This window comes from Hippocampus zosterae, chromosome 14, assembly GCF_025434085.1.
Source record: "Hippocampus zosterae strain Florida chromosome 14, ASM2543408v3, whole genome shotgun sequence".
NCBI classification, from domain to species: domain Eukaryota; kingdom Metazoa; phylum Chordata; class Actinopteri; order Syngnathiformes; family Syngnathidae; genus Hippocampus; species Hippocampus zosterae.
The window spans coordinates 17,655,404-17,680,129 of record NC_067464.1 but is presented as its reverse complement, the minus strand read 5'-3'; the positions used below and the strand labels follow the sequence as shown (position 1 = coordinate 17,680,129).

Genomic DNA, 24,726 nt, shown 5'->3' with positions numbered 1-24,726 from the left:
CTTGACTCATGAAAATATTTAAGATCAACCATTGGGCCTAAAACTAATTCAGGGAATCACAATCGATTGAAATTGCGTACTCTTAATTGATTAGTTCTTTGAAGGAATATGAAGGATCAGGTGGTTCTACAATGACCACATTTAGATGACGTCAATGTTCAGTTTATAGTAAAAATTCTGGTTTCAGAAACATTGGGAATAACCCGTTTCCATGCGTGAGCAGACAGTTAGTCCTGTATACATGTTAATTGTGATCAATTCAAATGTCCCCCTTTAAAGTGTATGTGACATCCAAATGCCTGTATGCACTCCTTGTTACTGATGAGATACAAGCTAGTCACCTCTGGGATCTCCTCCCAGAACTGCATAAGGACACTCCGTGGTGCCCCATTTACACAAGAGAAGGTGACACTGATTCACAATGACTGTGTTCACGTGCAGTCAGTATTGGGATTAAGGTCAAAATTCAGTTTTCTTTCATTAAGAAAATGCGTTGACATACTGTGGAAACACGGTTAACCCCATATACTGTACATGGTAATTATGATCAATTGAGTTGAGCATCTAAACTGTGACATACTGATGATAATAGTCGTGTGTGTGCGTGTGTGTGTGTCTGTGTACACACATTGGTATTTTCACCATAGAACCAAAATAATGTGAAAACTCCGCAGAGGAATCAACGTATGGAAAATTAGACTTGCTTATCGAGTGACAACACAAGATGGCCGTCAGTGGCTACACTTATCACTATTTCGATTAAGTGCCAACACTGTGCATACAATACAATCGCGTTTGTCTGACTAAATATTTGGGTTACAAAAGGGGTTACTCAGGCCTCTTATTTGGGTTTTTGCACATTAAAAGGGTGTTCCAAAACCTGAATATTGTCACTATTTGAGTTTTTAAGGGTTATTGGCTGCATGTTAACGGTTATTGCTTTCTAACTGGACTGGTTCATATCACAGGAGTGTCATTGACTTGGAGTTACACCAATGAATGTATCGCCACTTAATTTGCTTTAAATAGTATGCTTCCTCAAGAACAAAATGATACTGTGATTGGATGTCGGTGCAAATTAATTTATTTTTTTCCACTTCTTTTCAGTCTGTAGCATTCCAGAAGAAACTTCGCCACTTGGAAGTCCAGCTAAATAATGAGAAGCAAGCCAAAGATGATCTTGAGCACAAATTCAGGTACGTGAGCAGAGGCTCACAAAAACATGGATCATTGATGAGACGAATGTTTCATATATATTTATCTGCAACTCTTCAGAGCTGCCACTAGTCGTCTGGATAAAGTCTCCAAAGAGCTTGAAGATGAGGTAAGCAATAATTGCCGACACACCTGCTGCATGGGCAGATTTTACTTGAATATTTATTGTAATATTTTGATGGTGCTACAATCCAGGTTCCCTTTCAGGATAGTTACATTTTATACTCTTAATTCATTTTCATGGCTTTCTGTGTAATTCTGTTTCCGTTGAATGCCAGTTGAATGTCTAGGCTTTTGTTAAAGACACCATTTTATTCACATTAATATAGTGATAAAATCACAGGATTGTGAAAGCAAGCAACCCTTTTTGACATTTGGCGCAACGTATGAAATGATTGATTTTAGGTGACCAGCAGGAAGAATTTGGAGTCAAGCCTGAGGCAGCTTGAAAGGGAGAAGGCCCTTCTGCAGCACAAGAGCCTGGAGAGCCACCGCAAGGCAGAGAGTGAAGCTGACAGGAAACGATGTCTGGAAAATGAAGGTGATAGCAGAAAGTATTAACTAAAAAAACAAATTAATTTCATTCCAGTTTTTGGATCTTTTAATAATGTATAGTCGTTGGATACATTTGATAAATATGCCAAAATAATTAGAAGCAACACAATTATCCTGTTTGCATTAATTCAAAAATAAGTCTTTTTCATGTAAAAACTTGATTGGAGATTTTTATTCCTATTATTAATAAGTTGATGGGACAATGATTCATGTAATTTTATTGCCAATCCGTTTTTGTTGTGCTAAATCTTACAGTTAACAACCTCCGCGATCAGCTAGATGACTTAAAAAGAAGGAATCAAAATTCACACATTTCCAATGAGAAGAACATTCATCTGCAGAAACAGGTTAGTCGGTTTTTGTGATGCACTTGGACCTAATTGTTATTTTTTTCTTGAATACATGACTTAGTATTCATTGATTGTTTCACTGTCAGCTCAAAAGTAAGGCATTAATGTGTACAACATGTAAACATAACAATCTTCCCTACAACAAGTTGCTTGATTTACAAGCCTCAGTTTAAAGTCGCTCGTGCTTGGCTGCTCTTGACATAAATTTAGGTTGCTTCAGACCAAGGGTGCCCAAACATTTTGGACCGAAGATCAACTTTTCGATCAAGCGACCTCCCACGATTGACCTGTTACCGCGCACACACATACACACGCAAGCCCTTAATGAGCAACAGCCTGACATGGAAGCATGCAACGCACTTTAGCAGCCTGTTAACTGTCATAGCTCACACGTACCGTTTTAAAGTGCTTCCCTCGGCCCTCTAGATTCCTATTCTTTGACCATGAATTGAACACGAAACGAACTCTGAATGAGAATAATAACGATAAAAGATATAGTGCAACAGCTCTGATCACAAGCTGCAATTGCAGATTACTGAGCGCTAACAACATCCGGTGACGCAGGTCACCCGCCACCGTAGGTTAAAGATTTAGCTGTTTTATTTATTTATTTTTTTAAATACTTTTTGTGAAAATGAGACCTTTTTTTTCTCCTCTACACCCCTCGCGATCGACTTGGGACCAGTCCGCGACCTACCGGTCGATCGCGATCGATGTAATGGGCACCCCTCCTTTAGACCTGCTCAATACTTCAAAAGCTTTGTTATGAACCTTTGAGGAGTTTTGTAAACCTCACAATTGTTCTCTCTCAGTTGGAAGAAGCCAACATCTTGTTGCGGGCTGAATCTGAGTCTGCAACAAGGCTCCGTAAAACCCAGACAGAGAACAGCAAACAGCTGCAGCAGCTAGAGGTGAACACGCGAGAGCTGCAGGACAAATGCTGTCTACTGGAACGCAGCAAGTTAAGCCTAGAGAAGGAATGCATCACCCTGCAGGCTGCCCTGGAGACAGAACGCAGGGAGCACAGCCAGGGCTCAGAGACCATCATTGACTTGCTGGGTACGTATGATGAATGCTTTACTCAGCACAGCAATTTGACCTACAATATGTATTCGTGATGGCGGCCCGGTAGTCGAGTGGTTAGCCCGTTGACTTCACAGTGCAGAGATACAGGGTTCAATTCCAGCTCCGGCCTTCCTGTGTGGAGTTTGCATGTTCTCCCACATTCCAAAAACAAGCATGGCAGGCTGATTGAACACTCAAAATTGTCCCTAGGTGTGAGTGTGGGAGCGAATGGTTGTTCATTTCTGTGTGCCCTGCGATTGGCTGGCAACCAATTCTGGGTGTACCCCGCCTACTGCCCGAAGTCAGCTGGGATAGGCTCCAGCACCCCCCGCGACTCTCGTGAGCATCAAGCGTTTCGGAAAATGAATGAATATCTTCGTGATCGCAGTTCATGCATTGTAGTTAGCTTAGAGCAGTACAAAAAGACCAAAGAGATATTTGAGGTAGCAAAGAGCGAGTTTCTCTTTTCCCACAAGTACAATAGGAAGTGTGTTATACAGATAAGCGCTAAAAATAAACTACAGTCTGAACATACTTTTTTCCGTCCTTAAGAGCTATCCGAGCCACCATATCCGGTGTTTAGTCTTCACGCATGAGTACATACAGTAGTACCTCAATTTGCGAAGTTACTTCATCCCGTGACTACGTTTGAAACTCGAAACATTGGTAAATCGAGATAAATATTCCAATTGAAAAGAATTTTAATACAATTAATCTGATCCAGAATTTTATGATATATTTCTATATATATTTGTAATTGTAAATCAATATTCATTCAATACATTGTCTTTTTTTTTCTTTTTTTTGGTTTACGCGAACCCTTGCTTCACATCCCTGGGATTAACCTGCATTAGAAAAAACGCTGCTCCACTGATCCCCAAAAATGCCTTGCAAAGAAAAATAAATATTGAGCGCCTTGAAAACTGGAAAAAACTATGGTCTGAAAATATACGCTACATGTGTTAATAGTTTGTCTGAAGATGCCAAAGATAAAGAAAACCGTATTCTAGTAAGTCTGGGTTCAAGCCATCAGGTTATCCGCCCACAGTTATTGTAGTTATTGCTGTGCACACAGGCAGTCCGCCATCCTGTTGTATAAACTGAGGTGTGGCGCTGTGATCGTTAAGATCCATTTGTTAATTTCACCAGGATACAAAGACGGCGGCTAAAAAAAAAGCATTGATGAAATGAAATCATTATTAACCACACACATATTGTTTGTATTGGAAAATTTACAGTCGGACGAGCCTGTGATCTTTTCATTTCAAGACTTCTGAAATTATCTATTAGACAAAACCCTTTTTGTGCGTATTTGAAGCTGTGAAATCGGAGGCCTTATCTCTGGATCTCTTCTGTCCTGCAGTGGAGACCATAGGAAAGGATCTCAGACAATAGGACCATGGTTTATATCCTTTGTCATGAAGATTTAGAGGAGCAGTGCTTCATTATGAACAGTATACAAAGCATTGAAATTCCCAGCAGAGGCACACATGTACGACGTTTTTCTTCACACGTAAATAATTATTTCTCTCCCGGTCGGTAATCACTTACTGGCTATGCATTGTTTCTGAGAGAAATTTCATCAGTGAAATATGACAAACAAAACAAAAAAAAACCCCAGAAACAAAACACTACTTTGCTCATTACTGCTGCCATTTGTCAAAATCTGATTGCACCGAAAGTACACACTAGCTGTACTTATCCGGTTGTCAATCACTTTTAAACCCTCTATGGTTATATATTATTCAAAGAGAAGGTGAAAGGATGAGGAGGTGTTGTGTGAAACATTTACTCAACATATCCATTTTGTAGGGCGCATCTCTGGCTTTGAAGAGGAGGTGCAGCGGCAGAAACGAGCTCTTTCCAACACGGAGACTGAGAAGAGGCATCTTCAAGAGAAGCTCACTGACTTGGAAAAGGTTAGAGTCAATACTGCACATGACTGTTTAAAACTTAACTCTCTTTAATCATTCCACACTTGGTTCTGGGCTGTTAATATTTTGTCATTTTGGTATCCCCACTGCGGCATGGGTGACTATTCCAGCTTCGTATACTGTGTGTTTAAAAAAGAAAAATCACGTTTGCGCTTGTGCACAGGAGAAGAGCAACAAAGAGATCAATTTGACCTACAAACTCAAGGTGCTTCAGCAGGGGCTAGAGCAGGAGGAAAACTCCCATAAAGCCACCAGAGCTCTGCTGGCAGACAAGAACAAGATGAAAGTAACCATCGAGGGTGCCAAATCAGAGTCCATGAAGGGTAAGTAAGATTCACAAAGTTGATCTTTTCCAAATTCTTTGTCAATGTATGAAACATTTAAATACCAGTGTGAAGTGTCCCTTTGGTATATATCTTGATGTATCCTTGACACAAACCAGAGTTGGAGCAGAAGCTGGCAGAGGAGCGAGCAGCCAAACTGCGGCTGGAGAACAGAATACTTGAACAGGAGAAGCACAGCAGCATGATGGACTGTGACTATAAACAAGCCCTTCAGAAGCTGGATGAGCTGCGCAGACACAAAGACCACCTCACGGAGGAGGTGAGTGAGAATTTATTCACTACTTGGAGGTTACTTATGAGTTGAATCGAAATGACCACTTAAGTAATACACTGACAGACCACAACAGTCAGGTGTTGCTTTATTGGGACTCGCATAGTTTTAACAATTGGTGTGTTTGTTAATGCGGAAACTGATGAAAGGCGGAATGTATAACAGAAGGAGGACACAGTCTTGTCTATTTGGCAGCATTTATTCCTGTCCGTGCCTACAGGTGAAAAATCTGACGCTGAAGATTGAGCAGGAGACCCAGAAACGTAACCTGACTCAGAACGACCTAAAGGCCCAGAACCAACAACTGAACTCTCTGCGAACGTCCGAAAAGCAGCTTAAGCAAGAAACGAATCACCTACTGGACATGAAACGCAGCTTGGAAAAACAGAACCAGGAGCTGCGCAAGTCAGTGAAATTTTTGTTATTGCTTACTTTGATGCATATTTTATATTTAGACATGCAGAGAGGATGGATCATTAAGGGAATGCACGTTTTGTTTACAGAGAAAGACAAGACGCAGACGGGCAAATGAAGGAACTACAAGACCAGTTAGAAGCTGAACAGTATTTTTCTGTGAGTCGATACCCCTTAAGAGGACCCTTGAGTGTGCTGATCCTTGTCACTTGTAGTGTATAATAGCTCCGTATGTAAAAATGATGTCGGCACTAAAATTCATCTCCATAAAAGAATCTGGAGTGATATTTTTGGGGTGGGGATGAGATATATCACAAATTGGCCCGCCTCCTTTTGGAGCTTGCTGGTGTGGGGCGTGGCTATATTGCACATTTCCATTGAGCGATTTTGAATTTGTTAGTTTTCTATTGATTTCTCCAAAACGAATTGATGTAATTGAACATGCAAGCTCATATCTTTACCCTGATTAAATTAAAAAAAAAATCAGAAAATGAGCTGATGATCCCTATAAAACGTTGCACTCATTAAAAATACGTTAATTTTTGTAATATGATCGACTGTTGGAATATCAGCAACCGCTTTATTTTTTTCATCTAATGCATCTCTTTATGTTCATACCAAAAGCAGTCGACCAATTATACATTCTTAAAAAAAATCACATTAAAGCAATGCAAAATCATTTGTACAGCAATCTTGTATTTGACCTGCGTTTTGTGTTTTCCAGACTTTGTATAAAACCCAGGTTCGTGAACTAAAAGAGGAATGCGAGGAGAGAAATAAACTCTATAAAGAAGTGCAGCAATCTCTTCGGGAACTACAGGAGGAGAGGTGTTTTAACTTTTCAAAGCATTTTTGTATTTCTGTAATCCCGACGAACAAACCACCAAATGACCATGATAGTATTGAATTTCTGGCGTCTGGGCATTTGCTGCAGCCAGCTAATTTTTCTCTATTGGCATTCTGTTGCTAACAGCAGCATCTAGTGGTACCCGTGTAACTGAAGATTGTACTGATAGTAGTAGTCCATGTACCTTTATAAATGAAGTGATTATAGCTGGCTGGATAGATTTCCAAAAATAATTACACACAACTGTGTTCATACTTATTAATGTGCCATGCATGTAATATTTTCCTCGACTATATATTAGAAATGGTACATACAAAAAAATAGCACTGTTCAACTTACTAGTCCTTCTCGAGGTATAAGTGATAATGTGCTGATAATTCAAATTCTAAATCACAGGCTGGATGTACCGTATTGGCCCAAAAATGAGTCTTTTTTGCATTGAATTAAGACTGAAAAAGTGGGGGGCGTCTTATATTCGGGGTCTAGACATTATACCCATCCACGACGCTAGATGGCGCCAGATATCAGTGAAGCGAATGCTGAACTTGACTTCCCAGGCCAAAGCGAACCCCTGTCACGAAGAATAAAAATAAAAATAGCAGTAGCATGAAGAAGAAAAAGTAAAAATAGCTGTAAGAAAGAAAAGAGAAGAAACGAATAAAAGAGATAACAGAAAATGGAGAAATGTAGTGACAATCTGGAGAAAAGTGGGTCAAAGATTGGCCAGGTTAACCGGCAGCGGAGGAGAAGTTATGATGTAAACTTCAAGATGGTGATAAATGAGGCAGAGTCTTCAAACAATTGATAGATTAAGATATTAAGATTTGAATGAGGCAACAAAAAAAAGCTTTTTTTTCTCTCAAATATAATCATTTGTTTCAGATGTACTGTAATTATTTTCTGTATAAAAATTAATTTGGTGGTCTTTTTTCAAACTCGAATCTTGAAAAAGAAGGGGCCGTCTTATAATCAGGGCCGTCTTATATTCGGGCCAATACGGTACAGTAATACAAAGTATTGATGTCGTAGATCTGTGGATGACTATTGGTCGACCTTTCATTTTGTGATTCTTTCAGAGATTCTCTGGCTGCCAAGCTGGAAATCACGCTGACCAAGGCTGACTCAGAGCAGCTCGCTCGCTCAATTGCTGAAGAGCAATACTCTGATCTGGAGAAGGAAAAAATCATGAAGGAACTGGAGCTGAAGGAGATGATGGCCCGCCATCGTCAGGAATTGTCTGAGAAGGACATCACCATCAATTTGGTATGCATTTGCGAGGCATTTAATTCTGGTAAAAGTTGCCTGCATAATTGACACACACAGCTCACCATATCTCTTGTAATATTGTTACAGTTGGAAGAAGCCAATCGGACCCTGACCACTGATGTCGCCAACTTGGCCAATGAGAAGGAAGAGCTCAACAACAAAATGAAGGAAACCCAAGAAGGTATTTATAGTTTGGTTTAACATACATCCTGCCCACACAAATAACCATTATTGCCTTTTTTTTTAATGTAGAAACAGAGAAGTCAAAGGACTGGGAGCAGCAGATCAATCAGATGAAGCACACATTTGAGAAGCAGCTCCAGTCTGAGAGGACGCTGAAAACTCAGGCTTGTTATGTTGCTATGTCTAACAACGGCCATGCAAAGCTGTGTTTCTTTCAACATTGCAAGACACTTCTTTTACACCAATACATTTCAGAAGTTGGATTAAAAAAAACAACAACACAAATGTCCGTCTTACAGGCCGTCAACAAGCTGGCAGAGATCATGAACAGGAAGGAGGTCCGGGGTGGAAGTAGTCGCCGTGGCAATGACACAGACATGCGCCGCAAGGAGAAAGAGAACAGAAAGCTGCAGCTCGAGCTGAGATCGGAAAAGGAAAAACTCAATAGTACCATCATCAAATATCAGCGAGAGATCAACGAAATGCAGGCAGTGAGTCGAACAGTCACAGCTTGGTTTCACATTCTTCATGAGATGTTTTGGATGATCTGCGTCACAAAGGTTGACGCATCCTTTTTCGAAGTTCATGTCGACACAGGTGCAAAGGAATACATCCTTCTCCCAGTATATTTGATCACACCTGTTTCAATTGTACTTTGTAGCAACTGGCAGATGAGAGTCACATGCGAATTGAGCTTCAGATGGCTCTGGACAGTAAAGACAGTGACATCGAGCAGCTGCGGAATCTCCTCCAATCACTCAGTGTTCAGTCAATAGACTCTGCCAGCGTCAGTAGTGGTCCGGACTTTGATGCTGATGATGCCTTTACAGGTAAAAAATAAAGAGATCAACAAAAACCCAGATTCATAAAAATACATTAAAAAATAAATCCGATTTAGTTCTGCTGGAGATATAAATAATACTTCTATGAATCTTTCTTTTTCACTTAGAAACGAGGCTTGAAGGGTGGCTGTCCCTCCCTGTGCGGAACAACACCAAGAAGTTTGGATGGGAAAAAAAGGTAAACATTTCAAACTGATATGTGAAAGATCAGGAAATGTGTTTTTTTTTACCATGTTCTTATCACTTGCTGTAGTATGTTGTTGTGAGCAGCAAGAAGATTCTCTTCTACAAGAGTGAACAAGACAAAGAGCAGTCCATCCCTTATATGGTGCTTGATATAGAGTGAGTACAGCACTTGAATTAAACTGCAGTCGTATGAAAATTCATGAGTAATTTACTTCCTGAGAGTGAGCGTGAATCTCTCAGCTGTGTGTGTGTGTGTGTGTGTGTGTGTGTGTGTGTGTGTGTGTTTGTGTTTTATTTATTTATTTTTTCTCTACACAGCAAACTCTTCCATGTGAGGCCTGTCACCCAAACAGACGTGTACCGAGCTGATGCCAAAGACATTCCAAGAATATTCCAGGTCTGTAATTGCTACTTCACTCTTTAAATCATTGAGATTGTATACCGGGCATTCGGGCACAGTCACTTCAATAGAAGACACACTTGCCTCCAAAGGTATTCAGAGTGTGGTGGTGAAGTAGCCCGAAAATCAAGTAACTTTCATTAAAAAAAATTGTGTTTACAGTGTGTATGTTATCTTTGGGAAGGCTGGACAATATGGCTGAAAAATGAATCGCAATGTATTTCATATCAGTCAATATTGATAGTTACTGATTTATTCTTCTTTTTGTTTTTTTTTTACCTAATCAAAATTAGAAGTATTAACTGGTTGAAAGAGAAAATACAATGCAACACAATTATTCAGAGGAAAATTACCATTCTAAATATCGAGTAGTAAAAGACATTTTCAAGGAACGAACACTGTTGTGCGCATTATATTATATTATATTATATTATATTATATTATATTATTTCCGAGCAAATAGGTATTAGCGGATAATGTAGAGCTGCTACCACAATTCATTCATTATTCATACAGTGTAAATGTAGCATCTAAAAAAAAAAAAAAAGAACCCCCCAACCCCTCACAAACTAATACTGTCGTGGAGTGCATGCAGTTCAGTTGTCATGCTAATAACTAGGCCGGCCGGTGGCCTTGTGCTTAGTGCATCGACCTCTCTGGTTTGATCTGACCATCATTTGTGGAGTTGGCATGTTCTTCCCATGCCTGCGTAGTTTTCTCCGGGTACTCTGGTTTGTTCCCACATTCCACAAACTTGCATGGCAGGCTGATTGAACACTCCAAATTGTCCATAGGTTTGAGTGTGAGCGCAGATGGTTGTTCATCTGTGTGCCCTTCGATTGGCTGGCAACCGGTTCAGGGTGTCCCCCACCTACTGCCCGAAGACGGCTGGGATAGGCTCCAGCACCCCCTGCAACCCTTGTGAGGATAAAGCGGATCAGAAAATGGATGGATTCTTGTAACTGTAATAGTAGTACATTTTTCTGTTGCTATTTAAATGTTCAATAATGTACACTGTCCCGTATAATCAAATGGTCATTTTTTTAGACCTAATTTAACTTGTTAGCAGGCTCATTATTGACATGAAACGTTTTGCTTTTCATACAGTATCTGATTGTGACTTCAACGCAATGCTGAGAGTAGGCGCCAGCTAAAACCAGAAGCTAGCAAGTCAGAGGGAGCTCCTTTACATCTACAGCATGTACTGTGTCTAACCGGAACCGTTAATTACATCAGTTTGAGCAATGCAATTAAATTTTATAGCAATTGTTGCGCTGAGGCGACTAGTTATTTATTTTCACAAAGTTTAGGTATGTTACATGACCACCATTTTCTTTCCATTCCGCTGTGCCAGATTTCCCGAACCTAGCAGAAGTCCACCCAAATCACGTTTGCCATTGTTGCGCGTCCTTGATCTACTAGGCTGGGGGTCGGCAACACGCGGCTCCAGAGCCGCATGCAGCTCTTTAGCGACATCTAGTGACTCCCTGGAGCTTTATTTAAAACATGTTTGAAAATGGAAAAAGATTTTGATAGTCGGCTAATATAGCTCAAATGGATACATGTTGCAGCTGCGAAAAAGGAGAGATGTGGCTTTTTTTTTTAAACGTACACTTTATTTATGCTTTTAACAGTCTCGACAACCAGACACGTCCGCGTCCGACTCCGTGCCTTCTCTCTTCTCGTTCAACTCGAGAGGTGTTCAAAGACAGCCTCAGAAAAACGGAAATTAATGATCACTTCACTGACACTAAGAAAAGTGAATATAATGCACCAAAACAAAAAAATCAAGTGAGGAAATTACAAAATAAATTCTATGGGGGGCTGGGTGAACACACAACAAAGGAATGAATAACAAACAATTATGAGACAGTCCAGTCTCCTCCATACATACAGCATGTGTTTCCTTCATCTTAAGTTTTATAGAAGGCTTTTATTTTTTTGCGGCTCCAGACATATATTTTTTTTTTTTTTTTTTTTTTTTTGTCCTTTATGGCTCTTTCAACATTTGCCGACAGCTGTACTAGGCGAAGATGTTAGGGAATCCCTTTACCTCCTCATTTTTTTTTTCAATTTTCAATTCACTTGAGATTTTCAGTAGTTCTGACAAAGTTCAAAATGTTGCTTGATATTGACATGATTTCATGTGAAAATAACATGTGAAATGATATAATGTGTTCATCATTTCACACATAAGTCGCTCCAGAGTTTAAATTGCACCGCCGGCCGAACTATGAAAAAAAAAAAACTTGCCATTTATAATCCCGAAAATACAGTTTTTCAACAATATAATTGCTGATGTGCAGACGTCCACGCTGAACCCGAATTGATTAAAAAGAACAACTCAAGTGCTTTTACCAGGACATCCAAAAGTGCCCTAAAATGGAAACCTTATTGATGATTTGAGAAGGATGATTGCCGTGAGTTAAAGTGGTAAAGACAAATGCACAACCTGAATCATGCCTTTCTTTTGGTTGTTCAGATTCTTTACGCCAATGAAGGGGAGAGCAAAAAGGAGCCCGAATATCCTGCAGAGCCGCTGCCAATCGGTGAAAAGTCCAGCTACATCTGTCACAAAGGCCACGAGTTCATCCCCACACTGTACCACTTCCCCACCAACTGTGAGGCATGCACCAAACCGCTATGGAACATGTTCAAGCCTCCGCCTGCTTTGGAATGTCGACGCTGCCACATTAAGTGCCACAAGGACCATATGGACAAAAAGGAGGAGATCATTGCTCCTTGCAAAGGTAAATTTGATCAAGGCCATTTTTTTCCCAAGCATATTAATAATATGTACCGTACTTTGCACTTCAGTGAACTATGACGTGTCGACGGCGAAGAACCTGCTGCTGCTCGCCATGTCTCAGGAGGAGCAGCAAAAGTGGGTGAGCCGCCTGGTTAAGAAGATTCCCAAGAAGCCGCCACCTCCGGAGAACTTTTCCCGCTCCTCACCACGCACTTCCATGAAAGTCCAACCCAGTCAGTCCATTAGGAGAGCCAGTCGACAGCTCCCCACCAGCAAGAGCAGGTAGTTAAAGTTGTTCCACTTTTTTAAAGTTGCTAAGCATGTTGTCAATCTTGTGCTGTAAATGTTGTTCACCTCAATATCCTGTTGAATAGGTACGTGTTTTTAAAGGTGTGAGATGCGCATACCTTGCTGTAGGGGTGACAAATGACTTAAAATAAAATAAAAACACCATCTTCTAGGGTAAATGGAGAATGAATTCACTTTTAGTTTCTACAATCTGGGCCTAAACACAGCAAGAGCCAGGGAAACAATCCGAACAAATCCTTGGTGTAGTTGCTGTTCCAGCGGCATCTGAATTTTCATTTCACACGGCAACCAGTAGAGGGTGTAATGATTTTTCCAGGCCAACTAATACTGAGGGGAAAAATGAACTGGAAGCTGGCAAAGTATGTTGCAGGTCACTAGAAAATCTTTGTTGTTTGTTGTACAGTGTTCGTATGAGCTTGGAAAAACTGGAAAAGTTATGGAACACTCAAGTTGTGTTTTTGTGACGTCATCAAAAATAATGCTCTCTTGTGCAAGTCCAATGTTCCCCATTTGAAAAGAAAATTCATAACAATTAAATTGAAGTTAATCAGTTTGGTATTAATACTGGTTTAAAAAAATAGCCCTGTGAGAAATACATCATAAAGTACATAAAAATGTAAAAGTTTGTACATTTAAAATTAAAAGAAGTTGAGATGAAACAACTATTGTTTACTTTGACAAATGTGTGCTTTCAAATGGATGCAGATAGTTTTGACAGTTAAGACCTCTTGTGTTCACAATTTTTGGGTGATAATCCCACCGTTATTTTGTTTTCAGTTTATTGAGGGTGTACAAATACCCTTGTCCAAAATGTGCATTACAATCACGTACTCAAGATTTTTACCCGTGTCAGACTGCCGTCTTCATCATTTGGATCTCCTCCGCTGATGTTCTACTATTCTCCCCCGTTTAAGGACTTTGCCCTTTTCCCCAATTATTTGTGATGGGGGGACCTTCGGCATATTGTTTGACTCATTAAAAAACATTTTTCATTCACTAGATCAAATGGCCTCAAATTGATGCGAGAAAACTCCAGCAGTGGACTATGGTACTAGATGATTTCTCCTGTTTCTGTCATTTTGCGGTGGTGGGCAACTTGCACTTTGGGCTCAAGGCATGTATCAGCTTGAGGTGCTTAAATGAACGCTTGCTCTGAGGATGGACTGTGCGGTGACTAAAGAGATTATTTCATTGCCTTGTTATCTTTCTTGTCTATTATTGTAGATCATTATTTTGCAAGGATACCGAACAAGTCATTTGAGCATTTATTTAATCCTTGTAAGGCAGGGGTGTCCAAACTTTTTGCCAAGGGGGCCAGATTTTGTGCGGTAAAATGTCGGGGGGGCCGACCTTGGCTGACATTCTTTACATTGAACAACAATATTGTTCAAGAAATTTTAGTAAGCCAGTCTGTTTCACATTTCCATTTTTATTTCAACAATCTTAAGAATTTCTTTTGGTTCATTTGAAACAGGAATTTGAAATATGACATATCAGTCAATAGAAACACGGAGTGATGTCTTGTTAACTCGTGAGTGATGCCCTCTAGTGTCTAAATGCTATTACTCATTTAGTGAATGCCATTACTCATTTAGCCACTAGAGGGAAGCAGTACTCTATGAAACATCACTCACCAGTCGACGAGACCTCAGTCAATGCCAACACGTGTTCCGTTGCGCCCAACCTGCGGGCCAGACGGCACTGATTTTATGACAGGGGCCGAGGGCCGGATGAAATTCGACCGCGGGCCGGATTTGGCCCCCGGGCCGGACTTTGGACATGCCTGCTGTAAGGGAAGCTGTCAGTAGTTCTTGTCAGGTTCAGTCGTGAAGGCCAAAAGCGGAACACGTCTTGGAAAATGAAAACATGACTACAAATACAGTTTTTCTATTGCACCCATTCTACTTGTGCGCTGAATAATTTGACCAGTGAGGATGAAGAGTGTCCTGGAACATGGATCCGAAACTGGATTTATCATATCAAATAAATGCTCAGATGGCTTTCCATAATGTTTGATTCTGTTGACTGTATGTTCTTATGTACATTTCAAGTGGCAGGCGGGATTTACTCGCAAACATATATAAGCGTTTACACTGAGAGAAGCATTGTTGCTGCATACGCAGGTGCCGAATTGGCACATAAATAACTCTACTGGTGTCAAAACCAGGCGGTGACGACATGGAAGTAATCAGGAATATCAATAAGAAATGTACAATACTGGCTGGTTGGCCTGGGCCGGGCGTCGGCAACCCGTGGCTCCGGAGCCGCATGCGGTTCTTTACCGCCGCCCTAGCGGCTTCCTGATGCTTTTTAAAAAATGTTTGAAAATGGAAATATTTTTAGTTTTAATATGGTTTAAGGATGAAAAATACGACACAAACCTTCTTCACATTTTCTAGTTCTGTAAAAATGTGTAGAATAAAACTTAAATTTCAACATTTCTGTCAACGAAGATTTGCGTCATAGCCTGCGACACATGTTTCTATTAGCAGGGTGGGATGCCAGGCAGGTGGCTGTTGGGGGGGGTGGGGGGTCGCCTTTCATGTACAATTCACCGAGGGTACTGGCAAAGAATGGGAATGTGAAGAAGCATTTTAAAACGGTACACGTGAGCTACGTAGTTAACACACTGCAAAAATGCGTCAAATGCCTCCACGTCTGGTCTCGACGAAGGTAGGTAGGCATGCGTGTGCAAGTTCATGCGCGTTTGCAAGGTCATGCGCGTGTGCAAGTTCATGCGCGTGTGCGGTAATGGGTCGATCGCGGGAGATAAAAATATTTAGTATTAGTATTTGTAGCTAACTTGGCTAACATAGTCGATATTTTGATAGTAGGCTAATATAGATACATACAGCATGTGTTGCCTTCATTGCAAGGCTTATATAAGGCTTTTATTTTTATTTTTGTTTTTGTTTTTTTGTTTGTTTTTTGCGGCTCCAGACATTTTCAATTATTTTTTTTTGTGTCCAATACGGCTCCTTCAACATTTTGGGTTGCCGACCCCTGGCCTGGGCTGACTCGTCTTCCCTCCACTTGATTTCAATAATTAGGCTCATCTGAGCATTACACCGCCGGCCTGGCTGCAGTGGGCAATTATTTTGCTTCTTCAAGGATAGACTTTGCATTCATGTCAGCATATTTACTGTTAAAACTTATCAGTTAACTCATTCACTCCCAAAGACATTTTTAAACGTCCTTTCAGACTTGGGCCAGAATTGGCTGGTACTGAATGAGTTAATATCTTTTAAATGTAACCAGTTGGTGGAAAAAAAAACCCCAATTCATTTGACTTGTAGTGCAAATCCAAATTAAGACGGTAAATGAAGTAGATGGCAGGGTTTTTGTCTTTCACTTCTGCAGCTAAAATCTTTTAAACTACAACTGTTTTTGTCTTGCTCTAGCTAACTTTGTGCAGGAAAAGTGCGTGCGTCTTGAAGATGCTCCCTCTTAAAATGAAGACTTTATGACAAAGCTCCACTGGCCAAAAAGCACACTGACCTTCACCTTTCCACGGGTCACCCTCCTGCTTGACGCCACGACTTCCAGCTCATCTCTATTCAAGGTGACGTGGCCGCTCGAGAGCTTGGCAGCCCTCGAGGCGACGGGGGAGCATTTGACGCAGACTTTAAAGTGCGTCTCGGAGGGATTCGGGGCTTCCACAGAGAAAGATGAGTTGCGCATTCCGAAACGCTTGATTGAAGGACGCTCATCTCCTCCCCTTCTTCTTCATTGTGGACTGTTGCCAAAAAATATATTGTGCGTTATCGTTGTCAGTAACATGAAGGGGTGTCCTGTGGAAAACAACACAAAAAAAAGATAATAAAAATCCTGTTGTTGGTGTAGTTCAGCACCGTTTGACATTCAGCATAGCTTTCAGATGTGTTTACACTGCTCACAGAAACTTGAAGAAGCGACTTTAGCGAAAGAGCCACCAAAGCGCTGTTTATTGCAATCTTTTCTGTCCGACGTGAACAGAAAACACTTTGAATGACGGCTCCTGTTAATCCCACCGCTCTGCACTGTCAGCTCAGCGTTTTATTGTTTTACTGAATTAAAGGGATTGTGCCCTCCTTGCTTTTCCTGATCCAAGCTCAGCACCTGCTGTTGTTTGAATGTAAAAACTGGCATGTACCAGAGTCAAGACACAAGCATTGTATTCCTTGGATCCAAATTTACTCGTTACTTCTTGTCACGCACGTACGCTGCGACACATTAAGATGTGCGTCATTCACAACGAGAAAACTGAAGGAAGTATACCAAAAAGCAGAGTCAAAATCCAGTTGATGTACTGAAAAGCACTATTGCATTCAAAGTTTTGCTTCAAAGGTGATTCTTGTGATATTTTTGTATTAAAAGATACCAGATGTTAGTTTGGGCACATTGTGTTTGGATGTGGCTTTTATATAGCAAGTGGAGAGACACAGAGTGTGTTTGTGTACGTGCGATCTCCTTTAACCTTCAAGCATGTTTTATACGTATACATATACACAGTAGTATACAAAATACAGTATATATTTTACATGCCATACAGTGCACATATTATTTATACAGCTGTCTTCACTTTGCATTTAAGGGTTTTACATCCAGACTGCATGTTGGCTACCAAACAGTTCTCTAAAATAAGCACTTCAACAATAAAGATGTGGATGTGCCTTTTGGCTCTTCAGTTATCATTTGTCTTTGCTGAAATAAACCGGAATAGATTGGGTAACTCACCACACACTATTATCCTCATATCTTTATTACCAAATGCAAAAACAATCACGTCTGCATGCGTGTCTGTGTATATATTTATGTGTATGCATGTGTAGATGCACATTTATTTGTCCCACACTAGGGAAATTTGAAATTCACAGTCTACAGCAGCAAAATTGGTGGTAGAAAGAAAAAAACTGTTTTTGCATTCACAAAATAAATGATTCAGTTTCAATGTACACAGTTCGATTAAGTGCAATATAAATATAGATAAAGTGGCTGTGCTGTTCACAATTGTTTTTCACAATTTTATTTTTATTCGATTAAGTGCAATATAAATATAGATAAAGTGGCTCTGCTGTTCACAATTGTTTTTCACATAATTTTATTTTTATTCAGCAGCCTGACGGCAGTCGGTAGGAACGAGCGTCGGTATCTCTCCTTCTTGCAGCGCGGGTGTAACAGTCTCTGGCTGAAGAAGCTACCCAGTGCTGTCACGGCGGGCTGGAGGGGTGGGAGGGACTGTCCATCAGAGATTTTAGCTTAGCTAGCATCCTCCTGTTGCCCACCTCATCCAAAGTGTCCAGGGAGCAGCCCAGGACAGAACTGGGCCTCCTGACCAGTCGCTCCAGTCTCTCTCTCTATATATACTGTATACATACAGTATATATATCCCCATAGCAGAAAGATGGTGGCGAAACATGCCAGGCTACGTAGGCACACCCTATGTAACATAATTAGTGATTGTCACCAATTATTAATTTTAGAAATGTATGTTGATATTTTTGGATATTAAATTAAAAATGGGTTTCTGAAATGAATTTACATTGGGGGGAAAAAGTCATTTTTACACAGTATGATTTAAATCCGATATCAAGGTGGCAAATGACAGGATCAAATGAATCATCCATCCATTTTCTGAACCGCTTTGTCCTCACAAGGCTCGCGGGGTGTTGGAACCTATCCCAGCTGTCTCCGGGCAGTAGACGGGGACAGCCTGAACCGGTTACCAGCCAATCCCGGGGCACACACAAACAACCATCCACGCGCACAATTTCGAGTCTTCAATCAGCCTGCCATGCATGTTTTTGGAATGTGGGAGGAAACCGGAGTACCCGGAGAAAACCCACGCAGGCCCGGGGAGAACATTCAAACATTTTTTGTTTGGTGTTATAATTTGTAACGTCCGACATGTGTTCATTAGTAGTTTAGATACCCTGTTAGGAGGTTACTGAATCATATCTTATTAGCTGGCAAGTACCCAGGCAGGTGAAATATCATTTCCTGTTTTTTTTGTGATGTGTCAGAATAACCATACCACACAATACATTGCAATGTTGGTCATAGACACCCACCAACCACATTAAGTACATCTACAACAACAGCTATATTAAACATTATGCGGTTTTGATTGACCCTGACAATGTGTTAAAGTGGTTAGAAATTACACTTCGTTATACACAGAACGTAAATGTAGAATTTCCCCCATCAAGCGGTGTACACAAGATGCATTACAAGATAAGGCAGGAAAAGTTCTGGTTTATTTCAATTTTGGGAAAAAAACTGAACACGTGAATACTGTCATTTATCCTGGGTTGAAAAGTGTCATGTTTGTGCTTTCCCATTACAAAACTATTTACAGCGTAATAAAACATTGGTGTGGGTTTTGTTTTTTTTCTGCATTGGAATGTTCTGTTAAAAAAAATAAATGGAGTCAAAAGCACATTTTACAGGTCGAAAAACAAAACAGATGTAACCAGTCAGGCTTTATCTTGTCGTAACGGAGGACCATTGCTCTCTAAAGTGCTCAGTCTTCTTTGATGGTACTGTGCCTGTGTTTTCTGTAATGGAGCACGCTGAGAAGCACCCACAGGTTCAGCAAGGTCATGACAACGAACCGCACCAGAACTGCATGCAGAAACGGAGTTGGTGTTATATATATATATATATATATATATATATATATAATATACACACACACACACACACTTTTTACAATTATTTTTATTTTGAAAATTAGTCAAGGGATCACCACAGAATTTGGTTGCAGACCGCCGGTTGCTCCTACCTCTCTTCGATCCTCACAATCCCAGATGCATTAAATGTACGATGTTTGCTCTATTTATATATATTTTCTGTTTACATATTCAAATTCTGGCAACTTCTACATCATGGAAAATATGAGTACAAAATTGTCTTCATATTTTTTAGTGTTTCATATTGTTTTCTTCAAAAAATATTATTTTTTAAAGACGTTTCATGTTGATACACGAGAGAAGGTTTCCACGCGTGCCGAACAAAGAGCGGACAAAAAAAAAAACGAGCGATTACTGTAATCCTTATTTTGGATTACATAAACAGCCATGATCTAGGATACACCGCAATGTATTTACCTTGCACGTCTCCAGTTGTTGCTATTGTCGTGTAAATCCGAGCTGAAAAGAGATGCATAGTGATTGATCGTATCAAATATCCAATCAGTCATGAGCAGCTAAAATGCTTATTTACAAAATCTCGCCACAGATTTGCCTTACTTGCACATGTGAATGTGGCCAGCGCCCAAGTGAGGGCGCTCACCTGTCCAGCATCCTTTGACCTCCACAGACACTGCAGCTGGGCAAACTTGCTAGATGCACTGATAAATGTGCACAAGCTCTGAGAAGGTCAAACACAAGTCAGCAGAATTAACAATATACAATTTACAATGTGTAAAAATAGAAAATACATGATATGAAAAGAAATCACACATTCAAACCCACACTGGAGGATTTCCACAACGTACATCCAGTACAAGTTCAATGTCCACTTTTGTTCTATCATTTAGTTGGTGTTTACAACAACGCCCTCCATGTCCGATTTACAGCAAACATCGGCTATGCTTAAATTATCAAAATTTATACCGTCCCTCCAATTTGTACTCATTGTTCAACTGAGACTGTATGTAGACTATATGGACTATGTTGACACATTTATATGTTCATGATTACAATGTGTTAAGTTTCTCTCATGTGCACTATGAAAAACAAGTATTGCTACATGTTCCCCATGTCAAGAGATTTCAGTTTCATACACTGTACAAATTGGGCATATTTATAAATCATATGTAATTGTGTATCACAATCAATATTATACTTCCTCCTTACATGCAACGTGTTAATCTTCATTGTTTTTTTTTATTATGTTAGTTAATCAAGTAATCTTCATTGCTGTAAATCTACAATGTCTACAGCAACATTTTATCTGCCGATTCTATAGAAAGATGCAATCAAACCGTTTTGGAGATTCCTCATCAAATTAATTAAAAATTCAGCGACGGCCCAGTGGTCGGCACGTCGACCTCACAGTGCAGAGGTACCGGGTTCAATTCCAGCTCTAGCCTCCCTGTGCGGAGTTTGCATGTTCTCCCCGGGCCTGCGTGGGTTTTCTCTGGGTACTCCGGTTTCCTCCCACATTCCAAAAACTTGCATGGCAGGTTGATTGAACACTCGAAATTGTCCCCAAGTGTGAATGTGGGCGGGGATGGTTGTTTGTCTTGTGTGTGCCCTGCAATTGGCTGGCAACTGGTTCAAGGTGTTTCTCGCCTACTGCCCGAAGACGGCAGGGATAGGCTCCAGCAACCCACGCGACCCTTGTGAGGATAAAGCGGATCGGAAAATGGATGGATGGATAAAATTTAACATAAACCTCCATTTCTGCTGACAAACGACACCCATAGCAGTCACAAGCATATCTTAATTACCATTGCAAAATCAATGATCCATTTTTCCACCGTGAGGACCCGCCAACCCACTACAAAGCTGAAAGTGTAACATTAAGGCACATGACGCAAAGATAACGAACAATTTCAAAAGAGACCGTGGCGGAAGGATACACAACGCCGTACTTGAGGCTGTCCTGCAGTCGGCCGTCGTGGAGAAGAATCAAGAGCAGAAGAACCACATCTGAGGAGACAAAACATTCCTATTCAATTTTTAACAACAAAAACAACAAACTAGCATTTTATGCACTACTTCCAATACCAAATGAACACAGATTTAGACAGACAGCAGAAGTGTGGCCTCACCTTGCGCAATGAGAATCGGATATTCCAGATAAGTTGGAGATGGGTAGTCATAATACACCTGGTAGGTAACAAACACAACATACCTGTGAAGTAGATGAGAAGTGAAATTTGACGACTGAGCCGCTTGATAGTCAGAATGGATGAGCGAAGCAGTGATGTTACGCAAATGGTCAATCGTGTGACAAAAAGAAAAAAATAAAATAAAAAAAATTTAAATCCACATTTCACATGTAGCCGAGCATGATGATGATCATTCTGCTATTTAAACGCCGCTGGCATGATTTGACGGACACCTGCACAATCTGATGAGATCCAACGTAAGGGCTGTCACAATGACAAATGGATCAAATTTCAAATGGATCTTATTAGATGGTGTAATGTGCCCACATACTGTATTATTTTCGATAGTTTGAGTTGATGTTTTACCACATGATCATGCATGCAGCAACATGTTAGTGCCGTCATTTTTTCAATGGGCAGCCATTCAAGATGAAAAAGAAAATGCTAAGTATACTACAGATGAAGTTTGACATGTGACTTCACGGTGATGGTCAACGTTCACACAAGCTTGTGCCCATTCGACTTAACTTGATTGTAAGCAAATAAAACAATCAACAAACCTCCAATTTTATTGCATCAATAATGACATTACCGAACTGCGCAAAACTCTTCAACCGCCACAAAGCTTCAACGGCTGCAATTCATTTCCATAAAGTCCACAGCAAATATTAGGAGAGATGCGGAAAACCCACCGGTGTTGCTGAGTGAAAACAATTGGGTCCAAATATCTCCAGAGTTGACGCACTGGTAGTTTAAGAAAATGCTTCATTTCAGTTGCTGCCGTTGAGTGGCTCAACCACCACTTAAAAGGTTTGGCATGTAAATTTTCACACAGCCCCCCCACCCCCTCTATGCATATTTGAATGCATTTTTCACATTTCAAAAACGTTATGTTATGTTTACATAGAGACACTAATCATAATTAGGAAAAACACTTCACATTTTCAAACGATCACTTCTAGAAAATTCCTTGAAAATCATAATGTCCCATCAATGGTGCTCTACTTTAAGAACAGGCTCGTGAGCTACTCATAAGGTCCTTGGGGGCCTACCTGGTGCCTGTGGGCACCACGTTGCCAACCCCTGCTATAGGTTCATCATTAGTTGCAAAGGTACACTTTTATTCTCCTGGCATCCATCCTGCATACCGACTCACTGAACCAAATGCACTTTGCATGTCAAAATTTCAGTAAGTGCTTATCAATATAGTTTCACACGACTTCAAGTCTTTATTTTTTAAACTCCAAGTAAAAATAAAATTAAGATATATAAAACGTCATGCTTGGTCAGGTCGGCAGTAATTTTTGATTCTCTGTGCAATATTAAATATTTACTTTTTTTTGACACTGCAGCATGCAATGTAACAGTAGCTCTCACTTACCACATCAGAGGCTTTTGACACTAAAGGAAATGAAATAAACTGAAATGAGTCCAATGACAATGCCCTAATAACATGGCTCAACACCAGACTTCAGTTTCCCTTGAACATCACGCAACACTGGTGTTAAGAATACCTGACACCTAATCCAAGCCAGTCGGAGACTTGTATTGTGTATGGCAAAAGACAATAATGTAATTGCAGGTTGTGTTTGAATTGCACTCAGTCTGTTCCCCAGATTAAGGGGAGGGGGGGGGGGGGTTGTATTGTATTCTTGAGGATTGAAGATAACTGCATTTTATTTTTATGGGGAGGTCTGAAATTAAAGGAGCCCTTTGGCGCATGCTCCATTTTGTTCTTGTTGTTTCCTCACAAATTAAAAAAATCATCAAAAATCTGATTCTGTTATTGAATTTCTAATTTTATCAATGCCACATAATAAAACAATAAACATAATACTCTACGTTGATATTGTAATGAAAGTTACAGCAGACTAGTCACGTGGTGCGTTAATCTCTCCAGGATGCCCCGCAGGGAAATAAACATTTATCATGAATGCTCCGTGTTTATAGCCGACTTTTGATAGTAGCGCAATATAGCTAATAAAGATACTTAAAACACATATTGTCTTGATTTAAAAGGCATATACTGTATAAGGGTGTTAATTTTTTTTTTCGGATTTGTTTTCTGTGTTGGTCCAAAATGTCTCTTTCAACATTTTGGGTTGCCGACCGCTGGCCTATCCTGCATCACGTTACAAAAATATGCATGTTAGGTTCATTGAAGACTATACATTGCGTGACATGTGAATATGGGTGCAAATGGTTACGTGGAACGTTGACGCGTCTTATTAAAAACATCTCCAAAAACAAGCGCTGCTTCAAAATAATGGGGACCATTGCTTTAGTTTATAACATCAATGAATGACGCTGTGCATGAATATGCACAAAACACAATCGCTTGCAAAAAAGGCACATTACAATATCGTCACTTACCCCACAAGTTCAAGCACAAGACTTTTGAGGCTGATTCCAGTTGTGGATTTAGCTCGCAACAGTACGAAGATCTGTGGAAACTTCAGCACCATGCACGCCAACAATGTAGAAACATTGGCAAGGTGTAACAAAGTGCCAGACTGCATATTGTTTAATGCGTAGAATTCCAAAATCTGACCTATATAAGCATCAACGAGACGCTGCTCGAGGGACTCTATTGCTGGTTTCGGACAACATAATTTCCGTTGCTGCATGTCAAAATAAAATACAACGGTCTCATTCACCGTGCTTTTCGACAAACGTTGCAATGGGCGATTTTATTTTGAAAGAAGATTCCTCTCGCCTCCTTTAGTCAAATGTTTCCGTCACTGTCAAAGTCTACACTGTACTTCCGTACACTTATTAATTCAATTCAGCAGAGGAAGATGTATTTTCCGAAGGTACAATACAATACAATACATGCTGATTTATATAGCGCTTTCACAACAGCGGCAGCTGCGACAAAGGTACGATATTGTACAAATATAATGCAATGACATAAAACAAACACGTGAGTCTGAAACACGAGTTTCATAATTTGAGACTCTTGGATTCCAAAGACATGT

The 24,726-nt window shown here is 40.3% G+C and overlaps 2 protein-coding genes across 6 annotated transcripts in view; one reads left to right on the top strand and one right to left on the bottom strand.

Moving 5' to 3' along the window:
* Window positions 1–17,588, top strand: part of rock2a (rho-associated, coiled-coil containing protein kinase 2a) — a 38,922-nt gene extending 21,334 nt beyond the window's left edge. For 2 of the 4 annotated variants that reach the window (XM_052085662.1, XM_052085665.1), the window contains exons 11-32: window positions 1,108–1,196; window positions 1,276–1,324; window positions 1,621–1,756; window positions 2,026–2,117; window positions 2,933–3,179; window positions 4,998–5,104; window positions 5,283–5,442; window positions 5,562–5,722; window positions 5,955–6,139; window positions 6,238–6,307; window positions 6,873–6,976; window positions 8,072–8,258; window positions 8,349–8,442; window positions 8,514–8,608; window positions 8,744–8,935; window positions 9,106–9,274; window positions 9,394–9,464; window positions 9,540–9,628; window positions 9,791–9,869; window positions 12,355–12,622; window positions 12,690–12,903; window positions 13,931–13,985. In XM_052085662.1, coding sequence (XP_051941622.1) covers window positions 1,108–1,196; window positions 1,276–1,324; window positions 1,621–1,756; window positions 2,026–2,117; window positions 2,933–3,179; window positions 4,998–5,104; window positions 5,283–5,442; window positions 5,562–5,722; window positions 5,955–6,139; window positions 6,238–6,307; window positions 6,873–6,976; window positions 8,072–8,258; window positions 8,349–8,442; window positions 8,514–8,608; window positions 8,744–8,935; window positions 9,106–9,274; window positions 9,394–9,464; window positions 9,540–9,628; window positions 9,791–9,869; window positions 12,355–12,622; window positions 12,690–12,903; window positions 13,931–13,985 — 2,913 coding nt within the window. Of the gene's footprint in view, window positions 1–1,107; window positions 1,197–1,275; window positions 1,325–1,620; window positions 1,757–2,025; window positions 2,118–2,932; window positions 3,180–4,997; window positions 5,105–5,282; window positions 5,443–5,561; window positions 5,723–5,954; window positions 6,140–6,237; window positions 6,308–6,872; window positions 6,977–8,071; window positions 8,259–8,348; window positions 8,443–8,513; window positions 8,609–8,743; window positions 8,936–9,105; window positions 9,275–9,393; window positions 9,465–9,539; window positions 9,629–9,790; window positions 9,870–12,354; window positions 12,623–12,689; window positions 12,904–13,930; window positions 13,986–16,331 lie in introns of those variants that run through there. The other 2 variants (XM_052085663.1, XM_052085664.1) reach the window with 2 other exon arrangements.
* A 1,556-nt stretch (window positions 17,589–19,144) lies between these two features.
* Window positions 19,145–24,527, bottom strand: slc66a3 (solute carrier family 66 member 3). Of its 2 annotated transcripts, XM_052085868.1 has the most exons (8): window positions 24,122–24,408; window positions 23,130–23,149; window positions 21,689–21,771; window positions 21,497–21,566; window positions 21,365–21,422; window positions 20,160–20,280; window positions 20,019–20,060; window positions 19,145–19,533 (listed from the first exon to the last, which is right to left on the bottom strand). In XM_052085868.1, exons 2-8 carry the CDS (start codon window positions 23,132–23,134, stop codon window positions 19,433–19,435), a joined length of 480 nt encoding a protein of 159 aa, XP_051941828.1. In that variant the 5' UTR covers window positions 23,135–23,149; window positions 24,122–24,408; the 3' UTR covers window positions 19,145–19,432. The 2 variants fall into 2 exon arrangements, with proteins under 2 accessions (XP_051941828.1, XP_051941827.1); XM_052085867.1 differs by lacking the exon at window positions 23,130–23,149 and having other exon boundaries at window positions 24,122–24,527.
* Window positions 24,528–24,726: the final 199 nt, after the last annotated feature.

Bases quoted from the DNA above. Each gene is read 5' to 3' on its own strand.
- slc66a3 (XM_052085867.1), bottom strand. From the start codon at position 24,375: ATGCAGCAACGGAAATTATGTTGTCCGAAACCAGCAATAGAGTCCCTC. The intron at 20,281-21,364 runs GTAATTAAGATA...TGACCTTCTCAG, and splicing joins GGATCATTGATTTTGCAATG to AGCTTGTGCACATTTATCAG. The intron at 20,061-20,159 runs GTAAGGCAAATC...ATCTCTTTTCAG, and splicing joins GGCCACATTCACATGTGCAA to CTCGGATTTACACGACAATA.